This window comes from Parus major, chromosome 28, assembly GCF_001522545.3.
Source record: "Parus major isolate Abel chromosome 28, Parus_major1.1, whole genome shotgun sequence".
Lineage (NCBI taxonomy): Eukaryota > Metazoa > Chordata > Aves > Passeriformes > Paridae > Parus > Parus major.
This window is the reverse complement of record NC_031797.1, coordinates 2968550-2995818: the sequence shown is the minus strand read 5'-3', so window position 1 is coordinate 2995818 and position 27269 is coordinate 2968550. Positions and strand designations below refer to the sequence as shown.

At 64.5% G+C, this 27269-nt stretch overlaps 3 protein-coding genes across 5 annotated transcripts; 1 reads left to right on the top strand and 2 right to left on the bottom strand.

Annotated features, from left to right (window-relative positions):
- Positions 1 to 223: 223 nt before the first annotated feature.
- Positions 224 to 14751, bottom strand: PALM (paralemmin). 3 transcript variants are annotated; one of them, XM_015651966.2, is made up of 9 exons: positions 14723 to 14751; positions 7925 to 7973; positions 6885 to 6965; positions 6663 to 6793; positions 5466 to 5583; positions 5346 to 5367; positions 5026 to 5088; positions 3924 to 4055; positions 224 to 2637 (listed from the first exon to the last, which is right to left on the bottom strand). In XM_015651966.2, the coding sequence occupies exons 1-9, from the start codon at positions 14725 to 14727 to the stop codon at positions 2072 to 2074; spliced, it is 1167 nt and encodes a 388-aa protein (XP_015507452.1). In that variant the 5' UTR covers positions 14728 to 14751; the 3' UTR covers positions 224 to 2071. The 3 variants fall into 3 exon arrangements, with proteins under 3 accessions (XP_015507452.1, XP_015507453.1, XP_015507455.1); XM_015651967.2 differs by lacking the exon at positions 3924 to 4055; XM_015651969.2 differs by lacking the exons at positions 3924 to 4055; positions 5026 to 5088.
- An 811-nt stretch (positions 14752 to 15562) lies between these two features.
- On the top strand, positions 15563 to 17760 carry PRSS57 (serine protease 57). Its single transcript, XM_015651564.3, has 5 exons — positions 15563 to 15944; positions 16050 to 16203; positions 16394 to 16538; positions 16967 to 17227; positions 17314 to 17760. The coding sequence occupies exons 1-5, from the start codon at positions 15788 to 15790 to the stop codon at positions 17491 to 17493; spliced, it is 897 nt and encodes a 298-aa protein (XP_015507050.1). The 5' UTR covers positions 15563 to 15787; the 3' UTR covers positions 17494 to 17760.
- Positions 17761 to 19401: 1641 nt separating this feature from the next.
- Positions 19402 to 27051, bottom strand: FSTL3 (follistatin like 3). Its single transcript, XM_015651581.2, has 5 exons — positions 26939 to 27051; positions 24827 to 25012; positions 21893 to 22108; positions 20660 to 20887; positions 19402 to 20569 (listed from the first exon to the last, which is right to left on the bottom strand). Exons 1-5 carry the CDS (start codon positions 26994 to 26996, stop codon positions 20517 to 20519), a joined length of 741 nt encoding a protein of 246 aa, XP_015507067.1. The 5' UTR covers positions 26997 to 27051; the 3' UTR covers positions 19402 to 20516.
- Between the last annotated feature and the right edge of the window lie 218 nt (positions 27052 to 27269).

Genomic DNA, 27269 nt, shown 5'->3' with positions numbered 1-27269 from the left:
TGGGATGGGGAAGGGAATTCAAACGGCTTCGGCACAAGTGAAAAGCTCAGGGGCACGGGAAGTGCACTTCAGCAGAGCCGGGCGGGGACAGGGGGGCTCTGGGATGGGGTGGGGACGATGCCGGGCCCACCGCCCACTCCTCTCACACCGCAGCCCCGGCCCGGGGGGCTGGTCCTGCTCCCCACCGCCCCAGGGGCCGGACTGGGCTGGGGGTCAAAGCCAACCGAGGGCAGGGGGTGCCGAGGGCAGGAGGGAGCCCCAGCTTGGGGCTGGGGGGATTGCAGGGCCCAGGTTGGGATGGGGTGGGTGGTGTTGGCCCCTGATGTGGGGTGGCAAGAGGTGACATTTCCCCCAGGATTATGGGGACAGAGGCCCTGTGGCACCCAGCCCGTGCCCTGCTCTGCAGCAATGGGGCTCCAGCAATTCCCAACAGTGGATGGGGCAGGAGAGGCCCCCCCTTCCCCAGCCCGGCATTGTGACTCTACTGGGGGCAAACTGCAGCCTGGGTGGGAACTGGGGGACAACTGGGATGTCATGGGGACAGGAGGGTGTCACTGCTCACACAAGGGGAATGTGGGGGAAGGAAGGCCCATCCTTGGGGGAGCTGAGCCCCATCCTTGGCTGCTCGACCACCGGTGTCCTGGTGGGCTGCGTGGATGCTGCTCCACACACGTTTTGGGGGATCCCTGGGGATTTTCCCAGCCTCACAGCAGAAGGAACCCTCTCACACCTGAACAAGGATCCCTCGCTGGTGGCTGCACCCTGCCCAAAGCTCCTGGACAGCCCAGCTGCTGCAGCTCAGGGGCAGCTGATGTGAGCACTGGGGACCAAAAACCACGGGGCCCCCCCTGCCTGCCCCAGCTGGTCTCAGCGGGGAGAAAACGCTGGTGCTGGTGGTGAAATCCCCACTGAAGGGCTGGGGTGCAGGGTGGGGCAGCAGGGAGGCAGCTGTGGGACACCAGACCCCTGGCAGCTCCCAGTGCCAATACTGGGGTGAACTGGGCTGCCGCACTCGCCTGGGGGACCCCAGAACGTGGCTCTGCAAAGCTGCTGCTGCTGAGTGGCAGAGGCAGGAAGGGGACACGATGCTGGCCCACACGAGGAAACACAGGACCCCCATGCCCCACTCCTGCCCCACAAGGCTGGGCCCCCCCAAGCTCCCCTTCCCTGGCTGGCATTGCCCCAGGAGGACACGAGCCCTGGCCACAGCACAGTTCAGCCCCCTTGGCTGGCAGAGCCCAGTGGCACCTGCCGGCAGCCGAGACAGAGGAGTGGCTGTCACTGCCAGCACCAGGGTGAGGGGCTCCAACATGTGGAGCTGAACCCAGGAGGAGCAGAGCAGGCCTGGGGACAGGCTGGGTTGACCCTGCAGGAGCCCCACGTGGCCCCAGCCATCACCACAGCCGAGTCTCGGGCAGGGGACGGTGCCCTCCATGCCCTGCCCTTGCCTGGACACGCTCTGTCCTTGAGGGCTTGGGGAGCCCGGGACCACAGGGATGAGGACATGAGATGGAGCAGAGATATCCATGGGCAGCCAGCAGGGAACAGACCAGGCCTTTCCCTGCTGGAGAAGCGGATGATGGAGGCACAGAGGGAGGAGCTGGAACAGGGCTGGGTCCGATGCCCACCGTGGGCTGGGCCAAGAGCGGGTCCCGCTGGTGGGGGCTCCCGGGGAGTCATCTACGGACACAGTGTTGTCCTCCGATCCCCTGCCCGGCAGCTCCATCCTCCGACGGCGGGTGGGACGATGTCGGTGACGGAGGGAAAGGCCCCGGTGCCGGTGGCAGGTGGGGATGAGGCCGGGCTGTGGTGGGGTGGGCACACTGTGGGGCGAGGGGGGTCACTAATAAATACCACAGGCAGCGCTGGTGGGGGGCGGCACGGGGCTGGCATCGGGCAGATGGGGCGAGCGTTGCCACGGCCACCGCTCGTTGCTGCCCGCTGCGGCCCCGTTGGCACCATGTTGGATCTCCCCGGTTCTGCAGGAAGAGGGTCTGTGTCCGGAGGGGGGGAAGCCCGGTGTGCCGGGCCTGGCGAGCAGGGGCCGGGGCGGAGGGGGCTCGGCGGGGGCTCACATCACCGTGCAGCACTTGCAGCGCTGCTTCTTCACGTCTGTCTCCTGCTCGGCCTCCTTGGCGTCTGTGGCGTTGGCACCCGGCTTCTGCCCGCCCGCGCCCTCCTCGCCCAGCGGCTGGGCGGCCGCCGGCTCCAGCGCGGTGCCGTTGGGTGGTGTGTGGTCCTTGTGTGCCGGCTCCGGCTTGTTCTCGGCATCCTCAATCACCACCAGCTCTGCCTTGATGGTGCCCTCCAGCCCCAGCACCTTCTTGGTCTCATTTTCATCCTCCACGTTCTGGTAGCCCATGAAGATCATGGTGACGGGCTGCTCCTGGCTGGGCTCCGTGCCCTCGCCTGGCGGCACCTTCGCTTGCAGCCCCGTGATCTCCCGCCGCGGCGTCGGCTTCTGGCTGCCCGGGGCGCTGCCGCCCCCCTTGCCAGCCTTGGCTGGGGTCTGGCGCCCGCCAGCTTCACTCAGGGTGGCCTCGTCTGCCTTGTGCAGGAGCTCGTCGACCTCGGAGGAGCTGAGGGGGTGGGCCCCGTTCTGCAGGGCCCCGTCCTCGGCACTCACCGCATGCACCACTGTGGGGACAAGAGGAGGGAGGGTGAGGGCGTTTGGGATGAGGGCACAAAGACAAAAACACCTGACAAAGCTCTTGCTGGCGTGACCCGCTCAGCCCTGGCTCCTGTGTGGTCGGGGAGCAGCCCCTTCCCCTCTCCAAAGGTCCTGCCACTGAGGCTGGGACTCCCACGGCATCCCAACCCTCCCCTCAGCAGAGCTGCTGCCAGACCCTCTCTCATCACCTGGCTCCTGCCTGACAGCAGCCAGGGAAACCGAAATAAAAGCCCAATGGAAGGAGCTGTTCCCAAAGCCTCAGGCTCAGCGAGCCCTGCGGGAGCCGCGGCTGTTTGCCAGGCCACCGACAGCCAGCCAAGCTGCCCGTGGCGGGACGGCGTCTGCTGGCGCCCGGCTCTGCCGGGGCTGACGTGACGCTTTGCAGCGAGTCACCGCTGCCACCTCTGAGACCCCAGCGATGCTCGGCAGTTGCTGCCCCGCTGATTTCCCCACTGCCTCCTGCCACATTCAGCAGGACCATTGCAGCTGGTGGCGCCGTGCCCGGGGGAGGCTCTCCCACCCCGGCGTGCTGTGCACGGAGGCAGAGATGTGCGTCACGGCCGGAGCAGCCAAGGGCTCGTCGCGTTTTCCACTTGACCTGGGGCATGACGTGATGGTCAGTGTACCTGCCTCAGTGGGCAGTGAGGGACAGTGCCCAGCCTGGCAGGGCCAGCACAGCCATGGCCACACAGAGGAGGTTGAATGGGAGCTCTGTGTTTTCTCTGATGAGGAGGTTGGTCCACTCAGCCACCACAGTTCCCAGTAAGACACCCCACTTCCACGGCTGGTCCTTGCCACCACAACGGTCCCTTGGGTTTCAGGAGGCCCTCTGGAGCAGGTTCCCAGATGTTCCCAAAGGCAGGAGCTGCAGACAGGGACCAGTCCCTAGTGCTGCACTTCTACCACACCCATCGGCCACACTCCCCGCTGCCAGCCTGTGGGACAGGCCAACACGGCGCTAGTGCACGTTCCCTGCCCATGGGAAAGGCTCCTGAGTCCTGGACACAACAGATCCTCTTCTCTGCTCTCCAGCAGTGCAGGGTCACGACGAGCAGACCAGGCTGACCCATCCACACTACGCTGCCACGACGATCCTGTGATCCACTGGACTGGCGTTGGTGAGGGATTGCCCTCACAGAGCTGGCAAAGCTGTCAGGAGCAGCTCCTGCACTTCCTCACCCTGCTGGGTGCCCGCTGGATGTTCGGGTGGCCACTCCCTCGTCCCCTGCCACTGGCGTGGGCTGGCCCGTACCTTTCAGCTCATCCTCGTACACTTTGACCCCCTGCAGACAGTGGTTCTGGGGGAGCATGGTGGTGCTGGACAGGACCTTGGTCTCCCCAGTCACTCTGTCCTTCTCCACTGTGATCTCCACCGAGTACATGGCTGGGACACAGAGAGGACAACGCACGTTACGGTGGCCCTGGCCCTCCCCGTCCCTTGCTCTGCGGCTGGCGGCGGGACAGCGCGTGGCAGTAGCGCTGTGGTGCTCAGCAGGGCTCAGTGGTGCTCAGCAGGGCTCAGTGGTGCTCAGCAGGGCTCAGCAGGGCTCAGCAGGGCTCAGCGGTGTTAGCAAGGCAGCGAGGAGCGGTCAATGGCAGAGGCAGGTGTGACACCCCTGGCACATCCCTCCTCCCAGGACCTGTGTCCATCCTGGTGCTGCTGGCACCACGGCTGCTGTGGTTCTTGGGCTGAGCCATGTCCATCTGTCCAGCCAGTGGGCAGTGCTGGCCGTGGGGCCTGGGTTGGGAGCCAGGCTCATGCTCAAGGAGGTTCAACCCCCACTGAAGGTGCTGGCGCTGGCCCCTCTGCCCCCATGGGATGGGTGATTCTTGGCATCTCTCCACTCCCAGCCAGTTCCAGCCAGCAGCGGGGTCCCCTCAGCCCTGTGCATGGTGCTTACTCCAAACATCCCAAGGCGGGCTCTGCCCCATGCTGGTGCCGTGGTCTGGTCTGAGCCACCGCCCCAAACCAGAGCAAACCCCTCCAGCAGCAGAGCTGGCTGCAGCCCCCCAGCTCAGGCAGCCTGGTCCCGTGTGCCCCATAGCTCCTGTGGCTGGCACTCTGCCGCCTCGCCCCTGCGCAGAGAAGCTGCAAACAGAGCGGGAAGGATGAAACTGGAGCAGAAACATGGAACAGGGCTGAGGCAGAGGGGCCCTGAGCCACAAACCAACCGTGGGGCGGAAGCAAAACCAAAGGCTGCGATTGCAATGACGGATATTCTCTGCCCTGGGCTTGGAAAGGCATCGAGCGGCACGGCAGGGAGCGGCTGCGGTGGCAGCGAGCCGAGGGCGGTGCGGAGGGGAGGGGGAAGCAGCCTGGAAGGAGCGCTCCTCCCAGGGCAGTGGGCACCTACCCGCCTTCATCATGTCACTGCCTTCCACTGCCTTCATGGGGCTGCTGGAGACCCTCTTGTCGGCTGGAGGTGGAGAGACGACCGCCTGAGCCCCAACGATCGCCTGGTGTGCCCATGGGTCAGGCCCCGGGGAGTGCAGTGTTCCCCCCATGGCTGGCACCTGGGACGGGCTCCCCCGCCACAGGGCACCACTGCCCGAGAGGGGACGTGGGGACAGGGCTCTTGTCTGGCTCTCCCCACCCATCTGGCACCAGCCTCAGGGCAGCAGGAGGGGATGGTTGGTGCTGAACCACGGCTGAGGGGGATCAGGATTCACCTACCCTTAACTGTGCCCAGGGGACTCTGCAAAACAGAACAGAGAGGTTATAGGAGCTTCCAGGACCCACCACCCAGCCATCCCCACCAGGGACCCCGAGCCCACTGTTGGCAGCCCTGCCCACCTTCTGCGCATTGGGGACAGCCTCAGCCTTCTCCTCCTTGGCTGCTGCCTCTGCCAGGTTCTCCTTGGTCGAAGTCACCGAGCTGCTGTTCTCCAGTGTCTCCAGCTCCTTCTCCAGCCTGCAGGGAGAGTCGGGGCTGAGAAGCTGAGAGTGTGGGACAGGTAACTGTGGTGCAGGCAGCCACAGCAGTCCTGTGAACAAGGGCCACCAACACAGTGCAGGGGAGAGGGGAGACACAAATTGTCCACTGGGCTCACAAGGGGACACAAGGTGCAGACAGACTCTGGCATGGCTGTCACTGTCCCTTTACATGGGAAAAGCCAAAGGGTTCAGCAGTGAGTGGATGGCAGAGACCCCGCCATGGGCACTGGGCAGGAGGGCCGACCCCTTGGTGGCCAGAGCAAGGCTGCTCCATCCATCATCATCGTTCTGCTCCTCCACCTGTCCCTCCAAACCTGGCTGAGCTTTCCACGAGGCTAACCTCCTGTTGGCAGCCACCAGCCTGGCAGCACAGCCCCTCTGGGATGTAGCAGAGGTCCGGGGTGTCCCCACGGGCGGCAGCTGCCCCCGGCAGAGCTCCTCCGGGCTGCTCGCACGGCGCCCGCGGAGGAATGCACCGCGCCATTAGCCGGACACAAAGGCCCCTTCGTGCCTGACCCCTCTCTGCACCGATGCTCGGTAATTAGCGGCACCACGGTGACTGATTGCATTCCTGCTGCGCTGCCGGGACACCTCCGGGCCCCCGCCTGCGGCTGCCCGGGGACAAGGGAGGAGGGCAGGGGCTGAGCCATCTCCCTTCTCAACCCCCCGCCCCTTCCCAAAGGCTGGGCCACCACGATGAGGACAGAGGTCTGTGGGAGGCAGCAGCCTGCCCTCAAGGGTGCTGGACACCGAGCAGCCCCCCGGGATCCCAGCCCGGGGCACCCCGCCCCGTGGCTCTCACCGACACCGACACAGCTGGGGATGACCAGAGGGGCTGCAGGGCTGGACAGGCTCTGGGGCTGGCTGCAGCCCCGGCACAAAAGCTGGCAAGAACCCAGCCAGGGTTCAGGGTGAGTCCCAGAACATCTCCAAGCTCAGTGTACCCTGCACATGGGATCCAGCTTAATCGCAGCACCCACCTGCCCAGGGGTCTCTGGAGGGACGTGGGTGCTCTCTAACTGCACCCCAATATCTGACTCACGCTGGCCCCGTTACCTCTGGATGGTTTCCTCCAGCTCCTTGGTCTTCACCTCATCCTCCTGCATCTGTTTCTTCATGGCCTCTTCCTCCTCGGAGGCAGAAGCTGGAGCCCCCTCCAGGAGCCATCTCTCCCGCAGAGCCTTGGACTGGGGAGCAGAAAGGGGTCACGGTCCTGGCCTCCCCCAGCCGGGGGCTCCCCGGGGCAGAGGCAGCCTGGGGGTCGCGGGGGATCCTCACCTTGAGATGCTGCAGCTGCCGCCTGTCATCCTCGAGCTGCCGCCTTTTGTTCTCGATCTCCGTCTGACGCTTCCGCTTCTCCTGGAGGGACGGGAGCGGCGGAACGGGGGTCGGCACGGGGAGGGGGTGGGCGCCGGGCATCGGCGGGCAGGGAGGAGCGGGGCCAAGGGGCTGCCCTCGGGGACAAGGGAGTGTGGGACCAGCCTTGGCAACACCCCACAGCAAGCCCGGTATCACATCCCTGCCCTCTCTGGGACAAACTGAGGCGTTGAGGGTGTAGAGAAACTGGGGCAGAGCCTGGGCTCTGTTCACCATCTCAAAATGTCACCTTCCCCTCGGCCGGCCCCACTGAGCGAGCTGCCAGCGCGGGGGAAACAGCCCCCGCAGCCTCTAGCTTGTCCCCCCCTCCCCGCCACCCGTCCTGGGGCTGCTCCAGATCATTTCAGCAGAGTCAGACCCAACCCGGACGCGTCACCCGGCGCTTTCTCCTCTGGTCCAGAACAATTTGCCCTTTGTGCGGCAGAGATCGGCCGCTTGCCGGCTGGGCTGGGCTGGGCAGCGGGGCTGCCGTGGGGCAGTGGTGGGTTCAAGCAGCCCCGTGCCCTGCTCTGTGCTGGGTTTGCTCAGCGGGGCCCCCAACCGCTCGCTAATTAATGTAATTACTAGTGCCCACGACGGGCATGGCTGGAGAGCACCGTCCTCAGCCCTTCCTGGGGAAGGGGGGAGGAGGGAATCATCACTCATTTTCCTCACTTGGGGCTCGTCAAGGCGCCGCTTCGTTAATTAAACCTCCCAGCTGCCTGTTGCTTGCTCTGTCCCCGTTTCAACGGTGCTGCCAAGCCATGCTGGCTCTGACACCCCAGGAAGAGCCCCCACAGGACACACTGGCATGGGCCATTCCAAGTCCTCGTTCAGCTGCTGGAGACCCCTGGTTTGTGGCTGAGCACCTGCACCAGCTCTCCTGCACCTGCACTCTCCTCCCCGCTGGTGCCTGCCCCGTGTGCTGCAGGTGATGAGCTGGGGACGGGGCAGGGACTCACCGCGATGGCCTGCAGCCTCTCCTGCTGAAGGGTGCTGGCCTCCACGACCCTGCAGAGAGCAGAAAGCAGCTGTGAGGAGTGACACCAGTGGCAGGTGACTGGGTCAGCGTGCAACCAGCAAAGCAGACGCTGTAGTACACAGACAGACAAAGGCTGAGCCCTTCCCTTCTACCAGCTGTTTCCTCCCCACTACGCCGGAGCCAAGTACCCCTCGCTGCATGGCTCCTCCAGGCACCCCTGTCCTGCCCAAATCCCCCGGGACAGGTGCCTTGTCCAGCACCTGGAGGACTCATCTCATGCAGACCCGCTCCTGCCGTGGTGCAGATGGAAACCGTGACCACGGAGGGGCTGGAGCAGGACGCTCCCGGCCGCCCCTGCGTTCCAATCTGGCTCACGTTTTCCATTCCAAGCCGGTTTCTTGGCTGCTGACACCTTTCCCGGACAGTGACCTTTCCGGGCTGTGCACACAGGCACATGTGTACAGACACAAACACCACAGCAGGCTCTGCTCCTGACGGCCTCCGTGCTCTGGGTGCCTGCCTCTGCAGCACGGGCTGCCACAGCCGTGCCGGGGATGCTGCCGGCAGCAGCCGCCTCTCTGGCCTGGCACAGCTCTCCCAGGTGCTGCAAGGAGGGGTTATCCCCCATCCCCACAGCCACCTGCCCACCTACCCGCCTTCCAGTGTCCCCACGGTGCGGGGACCCGGGCCAGTCCTGCCGGCAGCGCGGCCCCCGGGGCCTGGAGAGAGCCCCCACGCCACGGAGCACCAGGTGCGGGTTCAGTGCCGGGAGCCGCAGCGGGGCTGGGGGGGCTGGCCAGGCCGGCTGGGACCAGGATGCTCCAGCACCACAGGAGCCCCTGGCTGCTTGCCAGACGGTGCTAACGAAGTGCAGAGCCGTGGTAGTAATTAGGGTGGGAGGCACTGAGGTATTGTCAGGCGATGGATCATCTCCACTTTGCTTCCTAGAGCAAGGGATGGAGAGGTGGACTCCGTGCTCCCAGGCGGGGGAGTTTGCCGAAGATGGTTTTACACAAAGGGTGGGCTCAGGCTGCTGAGCCCCACACATGACACCCTGGGCTCTGACCTCACATGCCAGCCGTGTAAGTGCCCTCACATGGGCTCCCCACGGCCTTTCTCATTACTCAAACGGGCTCTGCAGGGTGAGAGGAGCTCCTGCCCCCACCTGCTCCCTCCTCGAAGCCAGCAATTATCTGGGAGCTGCTCAGAGCCACTGTCCTCCCCTCACCCCACACCCTGGGGATCCCTGCCGTGCTCAAAATCCAGGCCAGGAAAACAAACGGGGAAGGTGTCGCTTTTGTGGTGGTTATTTTCGTGCTGTTTACAGCGACGCTGTGACTGTTTCACCGGCGCAGGCACACTGCACCAGTCCCGTGTGTCCCTCACCAGCCCCACAGATCCAGGGCTGCCCATCGTCATGGGCTCCCTCCCAGTCTGGGGCCACAGGTCCCCTCAGTCCAGCCCTTGGCACCCCACACTCACAGGGCGTTGAACTGGGCCCTGTTTCTCTCCTGGATCTTGCCCTGTTCGATGGATCCAAACTTTTACAGCATTCCTGAAACATTCTGTTCTGCTTTTCCTCCCTCCTCCATCCTCTTTATTTTCCATTATTTGCTACAGTCTCCACATTCCCAGGTCAGACGCCAGGAATCTTCCTGGCCCAAGGAGAGACGCAAAACAGGCTGGGTGCCCCTGCTGCAATCTCTCAGCCTGCTGAGACCCTGCCCTGGGGGCTCTGATCCGTCGAGGGGGGCTCGACTGGGACCCCCAGTCCCTGCCTGCTGGGGCCAGGTGCTGAGGTGGAGGCAGGGGGTCCCACACTCCCCAAAAGCCCCATCCTGTCTGTCATGACCTGTCTCTGGGGTCGGGTGTGATGGGGCCCCGCTGCCGGCAGCCCTTGTGACTGATGAAGGCGATTCCCTGGCAATGGTTCCCTGGCAACAGTGCCATGGCAACGGCGCTACGGCAACGGGCGAGTGCCAAGGGGATGTGGGGGATACTCAAGGGGATGTGGGGGATACTCAAGGGGATGTGGGGGATACTCGTGGCAATTGAGGGACCACTGGACCCCCCCTGGGGCTAAGGGATGCCCTCCCCAGGCCTGGCATCCTGGTGGCACTGGCGGCCCAAAGCTGTGGCATCACTGGGGCTTCCTTAGGGGTTCTGGTGCTCCCGATCCATCCTGGATGCCAGGAGGACAACAAGGTGATCCTGAGGCCACCGAGCTCCTCAGGAACAAGCAGCCCAGACAAGGAGCAGGGGAAAGGAGCAGGACATGGGGGATGACACCCTGGGAGCTCCCAGCAGCAGTCCCCAGCCCGTGCTGGACCCACACACGTGAGCACACACGCGCCCGCGCTCTGCCTTGGCTCTCCAGCTCTTTCCAGCCCTGCTGATGCTGCCGTTTCCCACCATCACAAGGGAAGCCCGTGACCTTTTGTCTCCTCCCGCCTGACATGAAACAATAATGTTTATTTGCCTTCCTCCGTTTTTTCCCCATTAGCTCATCCAAATGTGTGAAGAGCCGTTTCAAGCTGCTCCTCTGCTCCCCTGACCTCCCCTGCCTCCCCACCCACTCAGCTCCAGGCTGGGGGAAGGCAGGAGAGCGCCCTGCACGGGCACCAGCCCTGCACGGGCCCAGGGTGTGTGGTAAAGGCAGCAGTGGAGGGATCAGCACTGATTTCCAGCACCATTCCCAGGAGCCGGGCCCGGAGTGACGCGGCCGTGGGGAGGCTGCAGAGCTCTGTCACAAAGCCATTAACAGCAGGGCCAGCATCGAACGCCCCCGATGGCAGGCGCGGGAGGGAAGGGAGGGGAGGGGGCTGCAGCCGCCCGGGGGCCGCCATGCATCGACCACGAAGGCAAATGCAAGGATGGCCAGAAATCGGCGCGGCCACCGAGCCACGTGCCCGGCACAGGGTCGGGACCCTGCTCGGCTCCTGGTACAGGGGGGATGCTCCTGCCCTGCCCCACGGTGTGGCTGCATCCTCCTGCTGCTGCTGCATCACCTCTGTGCCCATCCCACTCCTTCCAGCTGCCTTCCCCACTGCCTTCCCCACTGCCTGCGCAGCCCCAGCCATCGCCGCTGCCCGGGGAGGGGACAGGGACAGAGGGAGGCGGGGGGAGGAGATGGCAGCCCCAGGCTCCCGAAAACGCAGATGCATTAGAGCAAGCGGAGCTGCCTGATTGATTCTTCGGGCTGAGACGTGGGCTGGGAGTGCCAGGAGAAAATGGATCCCATGAATATTTGATGAACGGAGGCTTGGGGAGGGAGTTTGATTGGAAAATTACAGATCTTTCAAACAATGGTTCAAGTGCCCTCCAAACACTTGGGTTTCCAGCTCCCTTCCAGTTAGAGGAGCAAGTCTCCACCAGGAAACTCCCCCCACGATTCATGAATGAGAGTGGAGCTGGCCGCTCCCCACCCCCAGGAGCACCGGCTGGCCAGGACAGGCAGTGCTGGCTCTGGCAGGATGTGGCACCTGTCTCCTGTCACCATCCCTGGGTTCCTGTTCTTGTGTGGCTGCGTGGCTTTCCCACAGCAATGCCATGAACACAGGCACACATGATGTTCCAAGGAGCCAGCAGGAATGTGGATCCAGGCAGGGGCGCCCCTGTGAGCCACGGGGAGCTCAGTCCTCGGCGACAAGCCCAGGGGCTGGGCCCAACCCACGTCCAGCCATGCTGTCAGGAAACACCTGTCTGGGGCAGGATCCAGCCGGCTCCTCTCCCTCCTCCAGGCTCATCCTTGCTCCTGTCTGGGACCTGGGGGCTGCTCAGGGCTGCTTGTCTCCGGATGCAGTAAAGAGACTCAGGAAACTGGGCTGTGCCTCCAGCCCCAGTCCTGGAGCCTCCACTCAACCCTGTCCCAGGGCACGGCACCTCCTCGGCTTTCCTGCAGCACCTTTGCTGCTGGAGCCCCGGCTCAGCTCCCAGCACAGCTCCTGGCACAGCTACAGCCACATGAACCCCCACCCCTCCAGGGAAAGGGGCTGTTTCTGGCCAGGAAGCAGGAACACCAACACCAGTGGCTTCCCAGGAAACCTGCTCCAGTTCCTCCCAGCAAGGCAGGTCCGGCCGAGAGGCCCCGTCATGCGGCTGAGCTCTGAACCCCATGATCTGCCAGCCCAAAGCAGGGCTGGGTGCTGTTGTGGGGTCTGTGGTGGAGCTTTATGGCTCCTCTGGGAAGGGTGACAGTGCTGCTCCTCTGGGACAGGGACAGGACAGACCCGACCCCTTCTGGTTCCTTGCACATGGCCAGGAGGCAGCAGGGTCTGGCCTGGGTTTCACTGCTCCCTGGATGCCAGAAGAGAACAAGGTCTTGAGTCCCTTCCCAAAGGACTCATGAGTTATTTCTCAGGCAGAAGTCTCCCTCCTTCCCCTGGGTGCAACTGTCAGCTTTGGATCAGAGTGGGGAAGGCAGGACCAGGAGATCTCTCACTCCAAGGAGACCCTCAAAGCCAAGGGAAGAGCAGCAACTGAGACAAAGCAGCAGAGCAGCCAGATGTGAGATGCAGGATCTCCAGCTGCTCACGAGCACTGACAGCAGTGGGAGCAGAGGGCACAAGAGCAGCTCCAGTGGGACCAGCACAGCCTTTACCAGAGTTGGAAAGTTTCCGCCAAACCTCCCTGGGCACTGGTGGATTGTGGCAGCCAGGACCCTCCTCCAGCCTCTGCCCGTGCCAAGGCAGAGCAGGAGCCAGGGCAAAGGCAGCAGTGCCCGCCCCAACACCCGTTGGCTGCCACAGAGCCAGGCCAACAGCAGGGCAGCACCTTGCCGTGTCCCCAGCTGCCCTGGGACCCTCCTAATCCTCCAGCCCCGTGGCCAGGCTCTGAAGCTGAGTGGCTGGAGGGGTCGTGTTGTTTTGCTTTGTGGCTGTGCCTCCCACCCGGGCTTCACTCACGGAGTTTCACTCAAAAGAAAGAGGCATTGGCAGGTGCAGTGTATGGAGCAGGCAGGGGAAACCCTTTGCACCCCTCCATGGGCTCTTTGGCCCTTGCTGGAAGGGTTGGTTCAGAGCAGGGTGAATGTGGAGCCCAGGGGCAGGAGCCACCATCCTGTCCAGCACCATCCCCCACCTGAACCCAAGCCCCAGACGCCTCTGCCCCAGGAGAGCCCAGTCCAGCCCGGCAGCTCCTCACCCCCTCCCCAGGGCACGTCACACCCCTCGGCTCTGCCCTTCCCCTCGCTGCTGCCTTTTGGCAAATCACGCACATTTTCCTCCCCAAAGAGGCTCTTTCCTGCAGGGACTGTGGCGCCGTGGAGCTGCCCTGGCCCTGCCTCTGGCCCCTTCAGCATCACGGGGAGCCACTCTGCCCCCCATTCCTGCAGCTGCTGCACCCCAATCTCCAAAACATCCCCGCTGGTGCCCCCAGCTCAGTTCCAGCCCCCAGCTCAGTTCCAGCCCCAAATCAGCCAGAGCCCACCATGGCCCCAGGACACCCCCACCCCACCCCTCGGCAGTGCCCCACGGCCTCTTGGGGCTGCCAGGTGGGAGATGGGCAGCGCTGAGAGGGACCTGTTGAGCACCCGTTGTCTCAGCAGCCGGTGGTCAGTGGATCAGTGCAAAGTGAGGTGCCCACAAGGAGCAGAGGGTGGCTGACCCCGAGCTGCCAGGGTACCCCAGGAATGGCCAAACCCAGGCTGGGGTGTTCACCAAGGTGGGGACCAGAGCCACGGGAGGGAAGGAAAGGCCTGGATGAGACAGGGCCAGCGCTGGCTTCCAGCACCTCGAGCAGCCCCCCAGTCCTGTACCCTCCTGGCACCAGCTGCTGGTGTCCCTAAAACCAGCACAGGGGTAGGACAGTCCGTGGCCACAAGCCCCTAGTGGCCTCTGCCTGGTCCGTCCTTCCCCCACCCGCCCGGCTCCAAGCTCCCAGCGGCCGGTCAGGGCCCCGCCGCAGCACACAAAGGATGAGGCCGGGGTCGGAGAGTGTCCGTCTGTCCAGACTTCTCCGGTGGGACCCGCTTCATGAGGATCCCCCGGCCACAGCCGGTTCTCTGGCAGAGGCTGGGGGTGCAGTGTAGGGAGGGGTCCGCAGCTCTTCCCACCCACTCACCCCACCACACGCAGCAGCAACAACAGGTTCAAAACACAAAAATAAACGCCCTCCCCACCCCCCGCTTCCTGCACCGCTGCCAGCCCCGACACCCCCCGCACCCCCCGCACCCACACCGGGGCCTCCGCCGCTGCCCCCCGAGCCGGCCCTCCGGCACTCCACGGCTGGGCAGGGACCGGGGAGGGGCCGCACCTGCTGAGCGGCACCGGGGGGAAGGAGGCCCCGGAATGGGGGTCCCGAGCCCCAGAACCATGGGGATGTGAGCTCCCGGTATTGAGGTCCTGAGCTCCAGTATCTGGCGGGATATGAGCCCCCAGTTTTGGGGTCACGAGACCTGGAGCGGGGGGGATGCGAGCCCCACCCCCGGTTTTGGGGTCCCAAGCTCCAGAATAGGGGGATACAAACCTCTATTATTGCAGTCCTGAATCCCCAGAATCAGAGGGATGCGAGCCTCAGGTTTTGGGGTGCTGAGTGCCCAGGAGCAGAGGGATATGAGACCCCAGGTTCGGACTCCCCAGCCCCGGCATCGGGGGTGTACGAGCCCCCGGTACGAGCTCCGTGAGCCGGCGGAGCGAGCTTCCCTCAGCCCTGGTGCGGGGGTCCCGAGTCTCGGCCCCCGCTCCCCGCTCCCCCCCTCCCCGGTACTGCGGTCTCAGCCAGCGGGGCCCGGGGGGACCGCGGCCCGGTACCGGGGTCCCGGCGCGGCTCCGGTACTCACTCCATGGTCCCGGCGGCGGCTCCGGCGGGGGCGGGGGGGCGGCGGAGCGGGGCCGGCGGCCGCCGGCGTCCCGGCTCTCAGGGCCCGGCGGGCGGCGGCATCCCCGGCGGGGCTGCGGGATGCGCAGGGATGTCGGGACCGCGCCGGTGCTCCCGCCTCCCTCCCGCACAGCTCCGTCTGCCGGGCGCGCCCCGCCACTGCCGCCGCCCATCATCCGGCCTCGGGGCGCGCCGGGGTTTCATCCGCTCCTGGGGGTCCCAGGTGGGTCCCGGCCCGCCACCGCCGCCACCCATCACCCGGCCTCGGGGGCCCCCGGAGCTGTGGCGGCTGCTGGGGGTCCCGAAGCGGGTCGTGGCTGTGCGGTGCCCGGCGCGGAGCGGGTTGGAGCGGTTGCGTTCACAGCCCCTGTCAGTGTGTAACCCCCTCCTGCGAATGCAGCCGCCCCGTCCTGCCCCACTCCAGGAAGCACCGACGCTTTGCTCCCCCTTTCCGCTGCCCCGTTTCCCAACCCAACGGCCACAGTGGGCAAACTGCCACAGGAAGCCCCAAGCCACCCTCCGTTGGGAAATCTGCCCGCTGCTGGGCAGGAGCTCTGCGCTTGGCCCCAAAACAAGCCTGGCTCTGCAGTGAGCGTCAACAGATGCCCCCACCCTCATGCTCCCCACCCCCTGCACCCCCTTTTGCATTCCAGATTGGTGCAGAACAGAGGGAGGAAGCTGGCCCTCTGCCCACAGCATCATCCCAGACCACTGGGGCTCTGGAGGGGCTGAAAGAGGCCCAGTGGTCTGGGATGGATGGAGCACAGCACAGTCCCTGTGTCACCCACAGCAGCCCCGGCGACACTGTGGAGTGTGAGAGGTGTCCTGGGGCCCCGCTGCTGCCACCTCCCTGCGGAGCGGGGTTTCATCCCAGTTAGCTCAAGGCACAAGAGGAGTCAGGGCTGAGAAACTGCTCTGCTCCCCATCTCCCACTCCGGGGGAAGCTGCACGGACCTGCCAGGGCCCCGGACCCCTGAATTGCACAAAGCACCGGAGAGGAGGAAGCAGGAGGGAAATACCCGCCCCCATGCCAAGGCTCAGCCCCTGGCGGGATTTAAGCACCCTGACCCCGAGCAGCCCCAGCGGTGGTGGCAGTGGCCCGCTCTGTGCCACCATGGTCACAGCTGGGCTCTTCATCCTCAGCCTGGGAGGCTCCATCCTGCTCCCAGCTCTGGCCCCGGCAGGTAATGAGAGAACTGGGGTGCCAGGGCAGATCCCCAGGGTGGGAGATAGGAACCCTGGACTCCCCTGTGGCACACGGGGCGCCAACGATCACCTGCACCCACCAGGCGCCCAGGGGAGCCAGATCATCGGGGGAAAGGCGGCAGCACCCCATTCCCGGCCCTTCATCGCCTCCATCCAGATGGACGGGCAGCACGTCTGCGGGGGCTTCCTGGTGTGGCCCAAGTGGGTGATGACAGCTGCCCACTGCCTCATTCCCAGGTGAGCCCTGTCCCCACGTGGGACACGTGCCGCCTGGACATGGTGTGGACCCTTCTAAGCAATGACCCCATCCCAAGGGGTTAAGCTGCCCCCTCTCTCCCTGTGCCCCCCTTGAGTCCCCCTGGCCATCCCCCTCTCCCCGATGGCCACTGGCCACAGCAGCGCCCTCTCAGCCCCACCCTGGCCACAGGCGCAGCCCCTCAGTGCGTGTGGTGCTGGGAGCCCACCGGCTGCAGGAGCCCGAGGAGTCCCAGCAGATCTTCAGCGTGGCCGAGTCCATCGCCCACCCACTCTACAACCCCCGTGCCGTGGACAACGACATCCGCCTGCTCCAGGTGAGTCTGCACCGGGCACCCAGCGCCGGGCAGGGGGGTACCCCACAGCCCTGGGGTGTGAGAGGGAGATGGGGTGCCCCACGGCCCCGGAGCAGCGGGAGGAGGTAGGGTGCCCCACGAGGGGCCGAGCCGACACTAGATGTCAGTGCTTCTCCGGAGAAGCAGGATCGCGCCGTGGGGTGTGATGGAGACACTGAGGACACACCGACCCTGTCCGGGCCAGCGGCTCCCGGGCAGCCAGTCTCTACAGCAGACTGGGACCAGTGCAGAGGGGCTGTCAGGGAGGGGCTCAGCCTCTGAAGAAGGAGGGGCAGGGGTGGGGGGGTCAGCAGGAGCAGTGAGCTGGCGTGTGAGGGAGAACCAGGCAGGAGCAGCTGGGGGGCTCTGCCCCAGCAGCGAAGCCACCCGAGCCCTCGCTGCCCACCCAGCTCAACAGGTCAGCCACGCTGAACAAGTACGTGAAGCGGATCCGCCTGCCCCCACCACACATTGACCTGAAGCCCGGCACTGTCTGCTACGTGGCGGGCTGGGGGGACACATCCAACTTTGGAGACGAGCCCACTGAGCTGATGGAGACCAACACCACCATCGTCAAGCGGAGCCTCTGCCGGACGCTGTGGAGGGGCAAGGTCTCGGCCAACATGCTGTGCGGGGCCAGCCGCAATGCCACCCTGCAGGGTGTCTGTGCTGTGAGTGAACCCCTCACCCCGTGCCCCACACACTGTCCCCCCACTGGGAGACCCTCAGGTCTCCCTCCCACCCCCTCATTTTGCAGGGTGACTCCGGGGGACCCTTGGTCTTCAAGGACAAGGTTTATGGCATTGTCTCCTTCTCTGGGGAGAGATGTGGGGACCGCCGGTTCCCTGATATCTACACCAAGATCTCCAACTACATTGACTGGGTTCATCACATTGTGCAAGGGTTCCGCCATCGGAAGGGGTGGCTGAAGCCCTAGTGTGGCTGGGAGTCCTGGGGGCAGGCGGGCTGTGGAAAGAGGGGCCGAGATGTCTCACAGGAGAGAAGAGGATCAGAAATTCCACATCCTCCAGCTCTGGAGGGGCTGGGAGCTGATGCTCAGGGCTCCTCGACCCAGGTGCGGGCAGGAGCCCCTCTCTGCCCATTGGCAAGGGGTGTTATGTACCCCCAAGGCTACACCAGAAGCCCCTGGTACATCCTCTCGCAGCGGCAACGTTTACCTTCCTCAATAAACCGTCAGTCCCCATTCCACCACTCCCGCTCTGTGTTTTGGTCCCCCTGACTTGTCCTGAGGTGCAGGAGGGAGGGGAGTGCAAGCCCCGTCCCAGAGAAGCCAGAATCTCCATCCAGGTGCTGCCAGCATCCCCAGCTGCCTTCCCGCCGGGGTGTGGCTCCCACCCCGTCTCATCCCATCCCGCCTCATCCTGTTCCATCCCGTCCCACACCGCGCCCTCCCCACCGCGCGACGTGACCCCCCAAAGAGGGGAACCACAGACACCCCCCGAGGGCAGGCGGGCTCGCAGCTGCGCTGGCGGAGCCCACAGGGATCCCGTCGGGAGCCTCAGCCGCCTCCCCGGCGCGCAGACGGGCGCTCACCCCGCGGGAGCCGGGTGCCCGCAGTGGCCGGCAGACGTGTGCCGAGCTGCTGCTGGGTCTCGGCTGAGACACGTGTGGCTCTGCCCGGTGTCTCCGGGGACAGACCCAGACATTCCCTGCTCCTGGCTGTTTGTTTTATCTCGCAAATTGCTGGCACGCCGCGGCTGCTGCAGGGCCTCGCACGGGGTCAGGAGATGCAAGCCGCGGGCATCGGTGGCCTTGGGGACATCCGGCAGAGGACAGACCGCTGCCAGGCTGTGAAGGCAAAGAAGCCTCAAATCCCAGTGGGGTGCTGGCAGTGACAGCGTGGGGCAGAGACCCCCTGGAATGCCGGGACGGGACTGGCAGCCCCAGGGCATCCGCGCTGGCAGGGAGCCTGGAGAGCCGGCGCCTGTCCCGGCTTGTCCCAGACCACCCAAAAACCGGTGGGAAGGCGGCGCCTGACTCACAGCCGTGTTTTGGGAGCTGAAATCTCCCGCTCATCACAGGAGCTGCCGTTGCCGCCGCAGCCCGTGCCCGCGGGCCCGGCACGGAGCCACCCGGCAGCCGCTCCGGGGCCGAAGCCTGCGGCGGGGCAGGAGCGGGAGCTGCCCTGGGCAGGAAGCGCTGCGGGCGGCCGTGCAGGAACCCAGGCCACACACGCGTGTGGTGGCACCTACAGAGGCATGGGCAGAGTTTTGAGAACTCCTGGACACCCATCCCCACACCCAGGGGGATGCTGCTGAACTGGGCGAGCAGAAAGGGGCTGTAGGAGAGCCCCCCATGGCCACCCTGGGTTATCTGAGATGTCTTTTCCAGCCCAAATGGTTCCGTGGTTCTCTGTGATGCACTCCCGGGCCGGTCACGGCTCTGGGGGGATTGGCCGGGGGTCAGGGGCTGTGCCATGCCGGCCCCCCGGCACAGGGGATGCGGCCGAGGGGGATCCGGCAGCAGTTCCCGTGGAGCTCAGTGCGCCAAGCCGCAGGCTGCTGCCCGGGAAACATCCCACATCGGGACCCAATTACCGGCAGGAATTGTTTTGTGAAATACCAAACCCTCATGGCACGGCCCGAGATTGGGAACAGATTTATCTGAGTCGCGGGTTGCTCTTCCCCGCTCTCCCCTTCCCTCCCACCGCACAGAGCAGCCTCGGCTGGGCTGCAAAACCCCAGCATGGAGCTGGAGCAGATGGGATGCAGCTCCTCATGGCTGCGGGGGGCTCCCCACATCCCAAAGCCCTGGTGTGGATGCACAGCCCCAAGGAGAACGTTTCCTGCAACCCCAGAACCCGCCAACAAAACCGGACACGCACCACTGTTTATTCTGGTTTTTAATTGTAATCCAAATCATAACACAGCCGTAAAATGCCCCAACAATATGGAATAGGGAATGTGGATGTTCCCAAAGCGTCTACCTCGGGGGTCAGAACCCAATCATACAAAAATAGAAAATAAGGTATTTTTTATATATAATATATATATATGATATTTATATAAAGTCAAGAGCTTTTTGGTGTCAGAGCTGAGCTGGTATTTACACAGGTGACAACGGAAGAAATGAGAGAAGGAGTAAAAATAAATACAGGTGTGGGCAGAGCAGGGGGTGCGGGGCTACGCAGCCGCGGTGAGGGGTTCTGGGGTAGGGGGGACAGGGCCAGCTCCCCCCAGAGCCTGGGCTGTGCCCAAAGCTGTTCTGGCAGGCATTAGGAGGGCTGGGGGCAGCTGCCCAGGGCGATGGGCTCTGGGTAGGGGGATGGTTGTGCTCCCCTGCCAGGGCTGCCACTGCACCAGCCCTCCAGGCACCGGCATCGCCTCCAAAGATGGTGGGAGCCTGGTCTGAATGGGCCTAGGAGAACCTAAACTGAAATCCATTTGAACACACACATGCTGAAACTTTAGGGAGACAATAACGTACATATATTTTTTTATATATATGTATATAAAAATATATATCTATCTCTCTCCAATCGGATGCAGCGTGCACTGCCTTTCCTGCCACTGGCAGCTGGGGCCGAGCCCCTCGGGGAAGGCAAAAGCGCAGATTCCCTCTAGACCTTGAGGTCCTGGCCAGAAACGTCAGCAGAGTACCGAGAATTAATCCAAAAATAAATAGGCCCAGGGCTGCCGGCCAAGGACACGTGGGGGGGCCCACGGACACCCCTCCACACCGCACCGGCAGCAGGGAAGGGCCGCTCTGCTGGGCACCAGGCGGGCACCGGAGCATCCCAGGGCATCTCAGCCTTGCTCCAGCCATGAGCCCCCTTCCCTGCTCCCTGGCCGGCAGGATGGGAATCGAGCCCCCTGCGACTGCTTAACATACACAGGGATAAATAAGAATCTTTTTATCTTAATAAATATCAAGTATATGGTTTGTACAATATACACATAATGCCCCTGTCTCCCAGCTCCGGCTCGGCCGAGGGACGATTCACACATAGTTCTCCTCCACGCTGTCCGTCTCTGCGGAGAATTTGGCCGCAGCTGGAAGCAGAGAGAAGTGGTGAGGGGGGTGTGAGGGGTGAGCAGGCGCTGGGGGTCCGTGCCCGCTGCCCCCTGCCCCGCCCCGCTCACCTGAGCAGCTCCCGTAGTGGCGCACGCCGATGGAGCGGCCGCGGTGGCAGGTGGCTCGCCGCAGGTGGCACGCCGAGGGGTAGGTGACGTTGTTGTTGCCACAGAGAGCGTGGTCCAGGCTGGTGGGCTCAGGGCAAGGGGCCGTCCGGCACATCACGCAGTGGGCGCTGCCTGTCTGGTCCACCACGCAGGTGTGGGTGCCAGGGCACACCACGCTGGAGCAGGACTCTGCAGGGAAGCACAGGGTTGGAATGACCCCAGGGACCCCTTCCCACAGCTACTTCACCCCAGGCAGGCTTTGGGCACCATCCCAGGGAAACGCAGCCCCCTCCCTCCTTTTGCTACCAGGGAACAGAGCAGAGCCAGAGGCCGGAGGGTCCTGATCTGCCTCATCAGTGATGTTCCCAAGGGCAGGAGCTGGCAGGGGCCGGCATCCTGAGCACAAGGGAGCTCATGACCTTGAGTCCCCAGGCTCGGGCCTGGCCAGAGCTTTGCCACGCGGGAGGAGCCGAGGTCCAGCTGCAGCGGTGGAGCGCAGGGCTGAGCCCGCTCGGCGCAGCGGGACCCGGCTGGGACCGCGGCCGCACGCAGGTGCCTTGGCAGGGAAGCAGCAGCCACTGCGGCCAGGCTGGCAGCTGCCGTGCTGGCCCCGGCGAGAGGGAAGGGCAGGGTCACCCTGGAGCAGACCCAGCGCTGGAACGAGGGCGCACGGGGGTGGAGGGAGCCTGCGCAGCAGGATCAGGCCCTGCTCAGGGCTCTGCTGGGGTGGGTGGAGGCTCATGCACCCCCATCGTCCCTCCACCCTCCTCTCTTTCCCTGATGGATTGGAAGATTTGGCATCTGCAGCTCCCAACTCCCATTTCTTGCCCCACGTTTCCCTGCGCAGCCCAGAGCTCGACAGGCAAAGCCTTCCAGAAAGGAGGGCTGGAAAAATAACCATAATCCTTCTGACAGCTCTTGGCAAGGCTGGGAGGATCGCTGCACTCTTTACAAAAGAGGAAAAAAAGGGGCTTGACGTTTGTAAATGACATTTTAGGGACTGTTACTGCTCAGCCTGCAGCAAGGCCAAACCCCATTGCACCAACAAGCTGCAACGTTCCCTCAAGGGGCAGTGAGCCCCATGTCCTGCAGGGCCCTGTACCGGGACAGACCTTCCCTCCTTGTACCACAGGGAACAGGGTCAGGACAGGGACAGGATGGGGATGGGATGCAGTGGGGCAGGACTGCACCTACTTTTGCATTTGCCCTGGTACATCACTTCGAGGTCGGGGTGGTCTCTGCACTTGGCCGTCAGCAGGTCACACTCGTCCCGGTAGGTGTAGCCATCGGAGCCGCAGACCTGCAGCTTGCGGGGCAGGCTGGAGCAGTCGGGGGCACAGGCACACTGGGGACGGCCGTGCTTCATCTTGCACACCTTGTCGGGGCCGCACACCACCCCCTCGCAGCTCTCTGGGGACACAGGGCAGCGGCACGTGAGGACACGGCTGTCACCCACCAGGGCAGGGTTTGTCCTGCCTGGCCCCACAGTGTGACACCGAGTGGGACAGGGACAGGTCCCAAACGCCTCCCGGGTCACAGCACGCGTGCTGACGCCGAGCTGTCCCAGCAGCATCTGGATCTGCTCAGCTCCGCCAAGGAGCAGGTCGTTGGCTGCGACTCCGCACAATCCTCCAGTGCTCACCCCAGCCGGAGCCCCGGCTCCGCTCAGCACCAGCTCACTCCTTCCCATCTATTTATTCTTTGGAAGGAGACATTTCTTTTTCTTGTGCAATGGAAAAATCTATCTCTACAAGGCCCCAGTTCCTCCAGAAGGAGACGGGCTTCGCGAGTTGTCCGGGCGATCGGGAATGCCGCTCCCAGCAGACAATGCCCGGCCCTGTCTCGCTCCGTGACTGGAACACAAGAGCGGGAGGCAGCAGCCAGCGCCGGTCCCCAGACAGGCAGATGCTTTGTCCCCCTGGGTCACCTCCCGGCCAGCGCGGGGGCCAGGTTCAGGGGGTCCTGCCAGTGCCCCAGGACCGTGCCCACGCCGGCGGGGATGGAGAGGGGCCACCAGCTCCAAGCAGGGGCCCGTCCTGGAGTCCAGAGACCCAGACACTGATGCCTCTGCACGGACAGGCAAAGGGGTCAGCAGCAGGGTTGGGGGGCTCTGGCTGGGGCAGCTGGACTCCCCTTTGCCTCCTAAAGCACACACATCCCTCACCCCAAAAACACCCCCACAGCTCCCAGGACACGGGCACTGCCGGGACCCAGCAGCACCCACGAAGAGGAAGCCAGGGCAGGACCAAAAGGCTTCCCAAGATGGGGATTCACCCCCAACAGGAAGGATCCCGGCAGACAGGGTGTGTGCTGGGAGCTCTGTGAGACACAGAGGGGGATTTCCCTGTGGGAGATGGGCCACCTCAGAAGACATGGAGGAGGAGGAGGAGGAGGAGGGGGAGAAAGAGAAAGAGGAGGACAAGGAGAAGAAGGAGAAGAAGAAAGAAGGGGAAATTCCCTATCTGCTTGGCTCAGCTGTCTCTGGGGGAAATTCCCTGCTAGGAAACACTTTCCCATTTTGCTCCCTGATTTCCATAGCTGGGGCCTGTCACAGGGAAGAAAAAGCTGAGACTGGGGGACCCCAGGACAGAGGGGACAGCTCTGTGTCCTGGGGCTGCCAGAGCAAACAAGACCCTCATCACCCTCCACTCTGAGATGCTGCCAGCAGAGCAGAGTCCAGTGATCCAGGCTATCTCAGCAGGGGATAGTTGGAGCCTGGCTTCCCCCTGCACTGGGTCCTTGGGGGGGACACTGTGTCTCCAGCAGCTGGAGCCAGGAATTTCACCTTCCCCCAGAGACCCATTTGCAGAGCCCCCAGGGTCAGGCCAGCACCATCCCTGGGCTGCAGCCCACTTTATCCTGGAGTAACCTCTCCCAGCCTCGCAAGCCCGGGGAGTGGGAGCACAGCTCCTCTTATCCGCCCTCTTCCAAGGCCTCTGGAGCCTGGTGAGGAGCAGCACCAGCTCCATCTGGATGGGACAGGCAGGGGCTGGCTGAGGGTGCGGGGCTGTGGTGCATGTGCTGGCCAGACTCTCCAGCGGTTTCCTCAAAGATCCTGCTGCCAGACACGAATAAACCCCAGGAACCACAGCCCCCACCACGGTCTGTGGCCACTGCAGCCCCCACTGCCTCCCCCATCCTCCCGACAGAGACAAGTGAGGTGAGTGCAGACTCCTGGTTGAGGGCTGCCCGTCCCCACTGCACTTTGCCTCCAGCACAGGGGAGCCCCTGGAGAGGGTCCCAGTGCTCCCAGCTCCTTCCAAGCAGGGATGGGGGCCAAGCCCAGGATCTCACTCAGCTTTTGGTTGGCACAGTGTGTGGCCCCAAGCTACAGCAGGACAGCCCTGAGGAGCTGCCATTGTGGCGGTGCTGAGGGGTGCAGGGTGCTGGGGGAAGTGGTTTTGTTAAAAACCCTTTAAGCAAATAACAACATGACCTTCCAAAGCCCTGCTCCTGCCTCCTGCGGGCGGCAGGTCCTTGAGCGTGTTCTCACACAGCCACGCAAGTGCTGGAGGATCCGCAGCTCCGGCACACGCCAAAACATCTGGCGGGGCTGGAACTCACAGCTGGAGAGTTTCCACTTCTGGAACTGCCCGTTACATAAAGCCATTTCACACACGCGCTGGGAGGAGCGAGGGGCAACAGAGGGGAAGAAATAGATCTTTTTTCCTTAGAAAAACCTGACGAAGTTTCCTTCTGAGCAGCCGTGGTGAGGGCAGGGGAGGGAGGCCCCAGCGCAGAGGGGTTAGCTTGGGAACAGCCAGCCCCAGATCCTCTCCCTGCACTTGGCTGCCCAGCCAAGACCTGGGTCATGCATCCCTCTCCACTGGGACAGCAACTAAAATACACTCAAAACGAGAGCAGCCGGGGGACACAGGCTGTCCCGCCAGCCCTGATCCACAGCAGCATCCAGGAGCTGCAGCAGCAGGAGCAGGGGGTCAGCAGTCCCTGGGGTCCCTGTGCTGTCCCAGATCACCAAGGAGAGCCCTGTCTGGTGAAGGGCAGCCCAGCTCTGTGCTGCTGCATCACCCAGAGCTACAAACTCCGAGTATTGCCCCCAGGGCTCCACACATTCCCCATGGGCAGAGCTCAGCCCCACAGCAGCCTCTCACCCCCCAACCTCCTCACCTTTGCAAGGGTGGCAGGTCACCAGCCCCAGGAAGCCCAGCAGGCTGATCTTGTTGCCTGGGTAGGTGTAGTTAGACCAGGCCACATCCACGTTGCCGTTGGCACAGCATTCCTCCCACGTCACGCCTGTCTTCAGGATCATGGTGCACTTGGCCTCCTTCCCCTGTTGCAGCCAGCAGATTCCACCTGTGGAGAGGGCAGAGGGTGAGGGATCCCTGCTGTGCCAGGACCACTGTGAAGGGCAGCAAGATCCTGGCTGTGGCTGGACCACCTTGAGGCAGAGACACAGGGACCACTCCAGTACCTGGGACAAGTTGGGGAACCTAGAGGTGCTCTGTGCTGGCTCCTGTGGCACAAGAGCTGTCCCAGAGCAGGCATCCCCAAGGGTCCCTGGCATGGCAGCTCAGCGTCCCTACAGCCACCCCAATGCTGCTGCCAACAGGCTCCAAATCCGGCACTTGGACCACAGGGATGGACCAGTTATCACAGTGCTCCTCGTGATGCTCTGGGAGATGCCCAGGGTGCCAGCCAGGATCTGGGCTTGTAGCTTGCCTCTCCCTTGTCCTACCCTCCCTCCTTGCATCTCTACCCAATTCCTGCCTGGGCCCACAGAGAGGGGGTCCCAGCCCAGGGCAGCAGACAGAGTGGGGCCAGTGGGGGGCTGCTGTGAGGGCTGGATCTCCTGGCATGTTCCAGTGGCCCCACAGAGGGATGGAACTGTTCCCTGACGTGAGAGCCTGACACCCACAGCCTCTGCAAGGAGCATCTGAGCCAGCGGCTGGAGCACAGGGCACTTGCCCCAGCCCTTGGGTCTGGGCCAGACCCGTGGCACCGGATCCCTCTGACTCAAAAGCCTGTTTGTTCCATGACCCACCAGCAAATCAGTTAGATGAATTTTTTTTCCTTTTTTTTTTTTTTTTTGTGAGTGATTTCTTTGCAATTTCCGCCTCTGAAAACCAGCCTCTTGTGACGCTTATTTGGGTTCGTGCTCTCATTAGCTGTGCTTGAGGTTTGCTAAACGGCGAAAGATGGAAGGGAGGGATGGGGGCAGGGACGGGTCTTGCGCTGCCAGGCGGGAGTCGCTCCTCTCCTAAGCAGGATTCACCCTGCTCCAAAGCGGAGCCCGCCCCAGCCCTAGACCCCCTGTACCCCCCTCTTTCCCCACGCACACGATTCTGGTTCGGTCACAAGCACTTGGGGCTCCCAGCCCGGCTGCATCCGCGGGGCAGCCGTGGATGGAGAAAACCTTGGGGCTGCGGGAACCGGTGCCCGGACACCTCGGGCAGCACCAGCCGCTCCAGCGCGCGGCTGCCATCGGGGCTTATTCTCCACGGATTTGTCCAATTGCTCCTCCAAGCTTTAATTTCCCGTTACAACACCGCGCGGCCCCCACTCCCCACGGAACGTTCAGCATCGTGCGAGGGGAAGGTGGAAACTCCCGCGCCGCTGCGGGAGAGGCGGCACCGCACGGCTCCGAGACGCTGGGAAGGGCTGATAGAGCCCCGCTCCGGGGTCTCGGGACGGCCTCTCCCAGTGTCCCGACGCCGCCCAGGCACAGCGAATGCCGCTAGCACCGGCAGCGGAACCGGGAGGGTCCAAGCTCCGAATTCCACACCCTGGTCATGGACCGGCCCCGCTCCCGGCCCGTCCCACCGGGGACACGCAGCCCCGAGCCGACTCTGCCGCTCTCAGCCCGGGGACAGGGATCCCCCGGGACACACCGGCTGCGGGATGCCGGGGCCGGGCAGCGGCACCGCCGCGATTCGGGACGCGGCAGCGGAGCCGGGCGGGACCCGGGCGGTCGTAGCCACGGGACCCGCCCGACGGAGGGACGGCGGGGACCGGGACACCCGAGCGACACCGCCGAGCGGCCGGCAGCCGCCGCTCCGCCCGGTAAAGCGTCTTTGCGCCGCCGAGAGCCCGGCATCCGCCCGGCGGGACGGGACAGCGGTGTCCGGGGCTACCGGCCGATAACGGCGCCGAGACCCCGGGCCGGGCCGCCCCCGCCCCGAGCACCTGCCGGCGGGAGCGGCGTTACCGGCGGCCGGGGCGGAGCGGGCGGACGGACTGCGCCGGGACCCCCGCCGGGACCGGGACCCCCGTGGCTCTTACCGTGCGCGGCGGCGGGGCTGCAGAGCGCCAGCAGGCAGAGCAGCAGCCGCAGCGGCATGGCCGGGCCGGGCGGGGACGGGCCGGGACGGGCCGGGGCGCTCCGGTGACCTGTTGCTGTGAGGCGGCGGCGAGGCCGGCGGAGCTATAAAGCGGCGGGGCGGCGTGAATCACCGGGCGGGGCGGCGCGGGGGGGCCGGGGCGGGGGCAGCGGCGGTGGAGTCGGGGGGCAGCGAGGGGGATGAGCGCGGGGGGGAGGCGGGAGGCAATGAGGGTCCGATCGTCACCGAGCGGGCGGGCGGGGGGGTCGTGTCCGTGCGACCCCCGGAGGGGG

What these genes read in the sequence shown, in the direction of transcription:
- PALM (XM_015651966.2), bottom strand. An exon ending in CTGGAGGAAACCATCCAGAG is followed by an intron (nt 5,584 to 6,662) that starts GTAACGGGGCCA and finishes CTCTCCCTGCAG; the next exon opens with GCTGGAGAAGGAGCTGGAGA. An exon ending in GTACGAGGATGAGCTGAAAG is followed by an intron (nt 2,638 to 3,923) that starts GTACGGGCCAGC and finishes TTGTCCCCACAG; the next exon opens with TGGTGCATGCGGTGAGTGCC.
- FSTL3 (XM_015651581.2), bottom strand. Translation starts at nt 26,996, where the DNA reads ATGCCGCTGCGGCTGCTGCTCTGCCTGCTGGCGCTCTGCAGCCCCGCC. An exon ending in GACCTGCCACCCTTGCAAAG is followed by an intron (nt 22,109 to 24,826) that starts GTGAGGAGGTTG and finishes CTGTGTCCCCAG; the next exon opens with AGAGCTGCGAGGGGGTGGTG. An exon ending in CCACTACGGGAGCTGCTCAG is followed by an intron (nt 20,570 to 20,659) that starts GTGAGCGGGGCG and finishes CTCTGCTTCCAG; the next exon opens with CTGCGGCCAAATTCTCCGCA.
- PRSS57 (XM_015651564.3), top strand. Translation starts at nt 15,788, where the DNA reads ATGCCAAGGCTCAGCCCCTGGCGGGATTTAAGCACCCTGACCCCGAGC. An exon ending in CCCAGCTCTGGCCCCGGCAG is followed by an intron (nt 15,945 to 16,049) that starts GTAATGAGAGAA and finishes TGCACCCACCAG; the next exon opens with GCGCCCAGGGGAGCCAGATC. An exon ending in CCCTGCAGGGTGTCTGTGCT is followed by an intron (nt 17,228 to 17,313) that starts GTGAGTGAACCC and finishes CTCATTTTGCAG; the next exon opens with GGTGACTCCGGGGGACCCTT.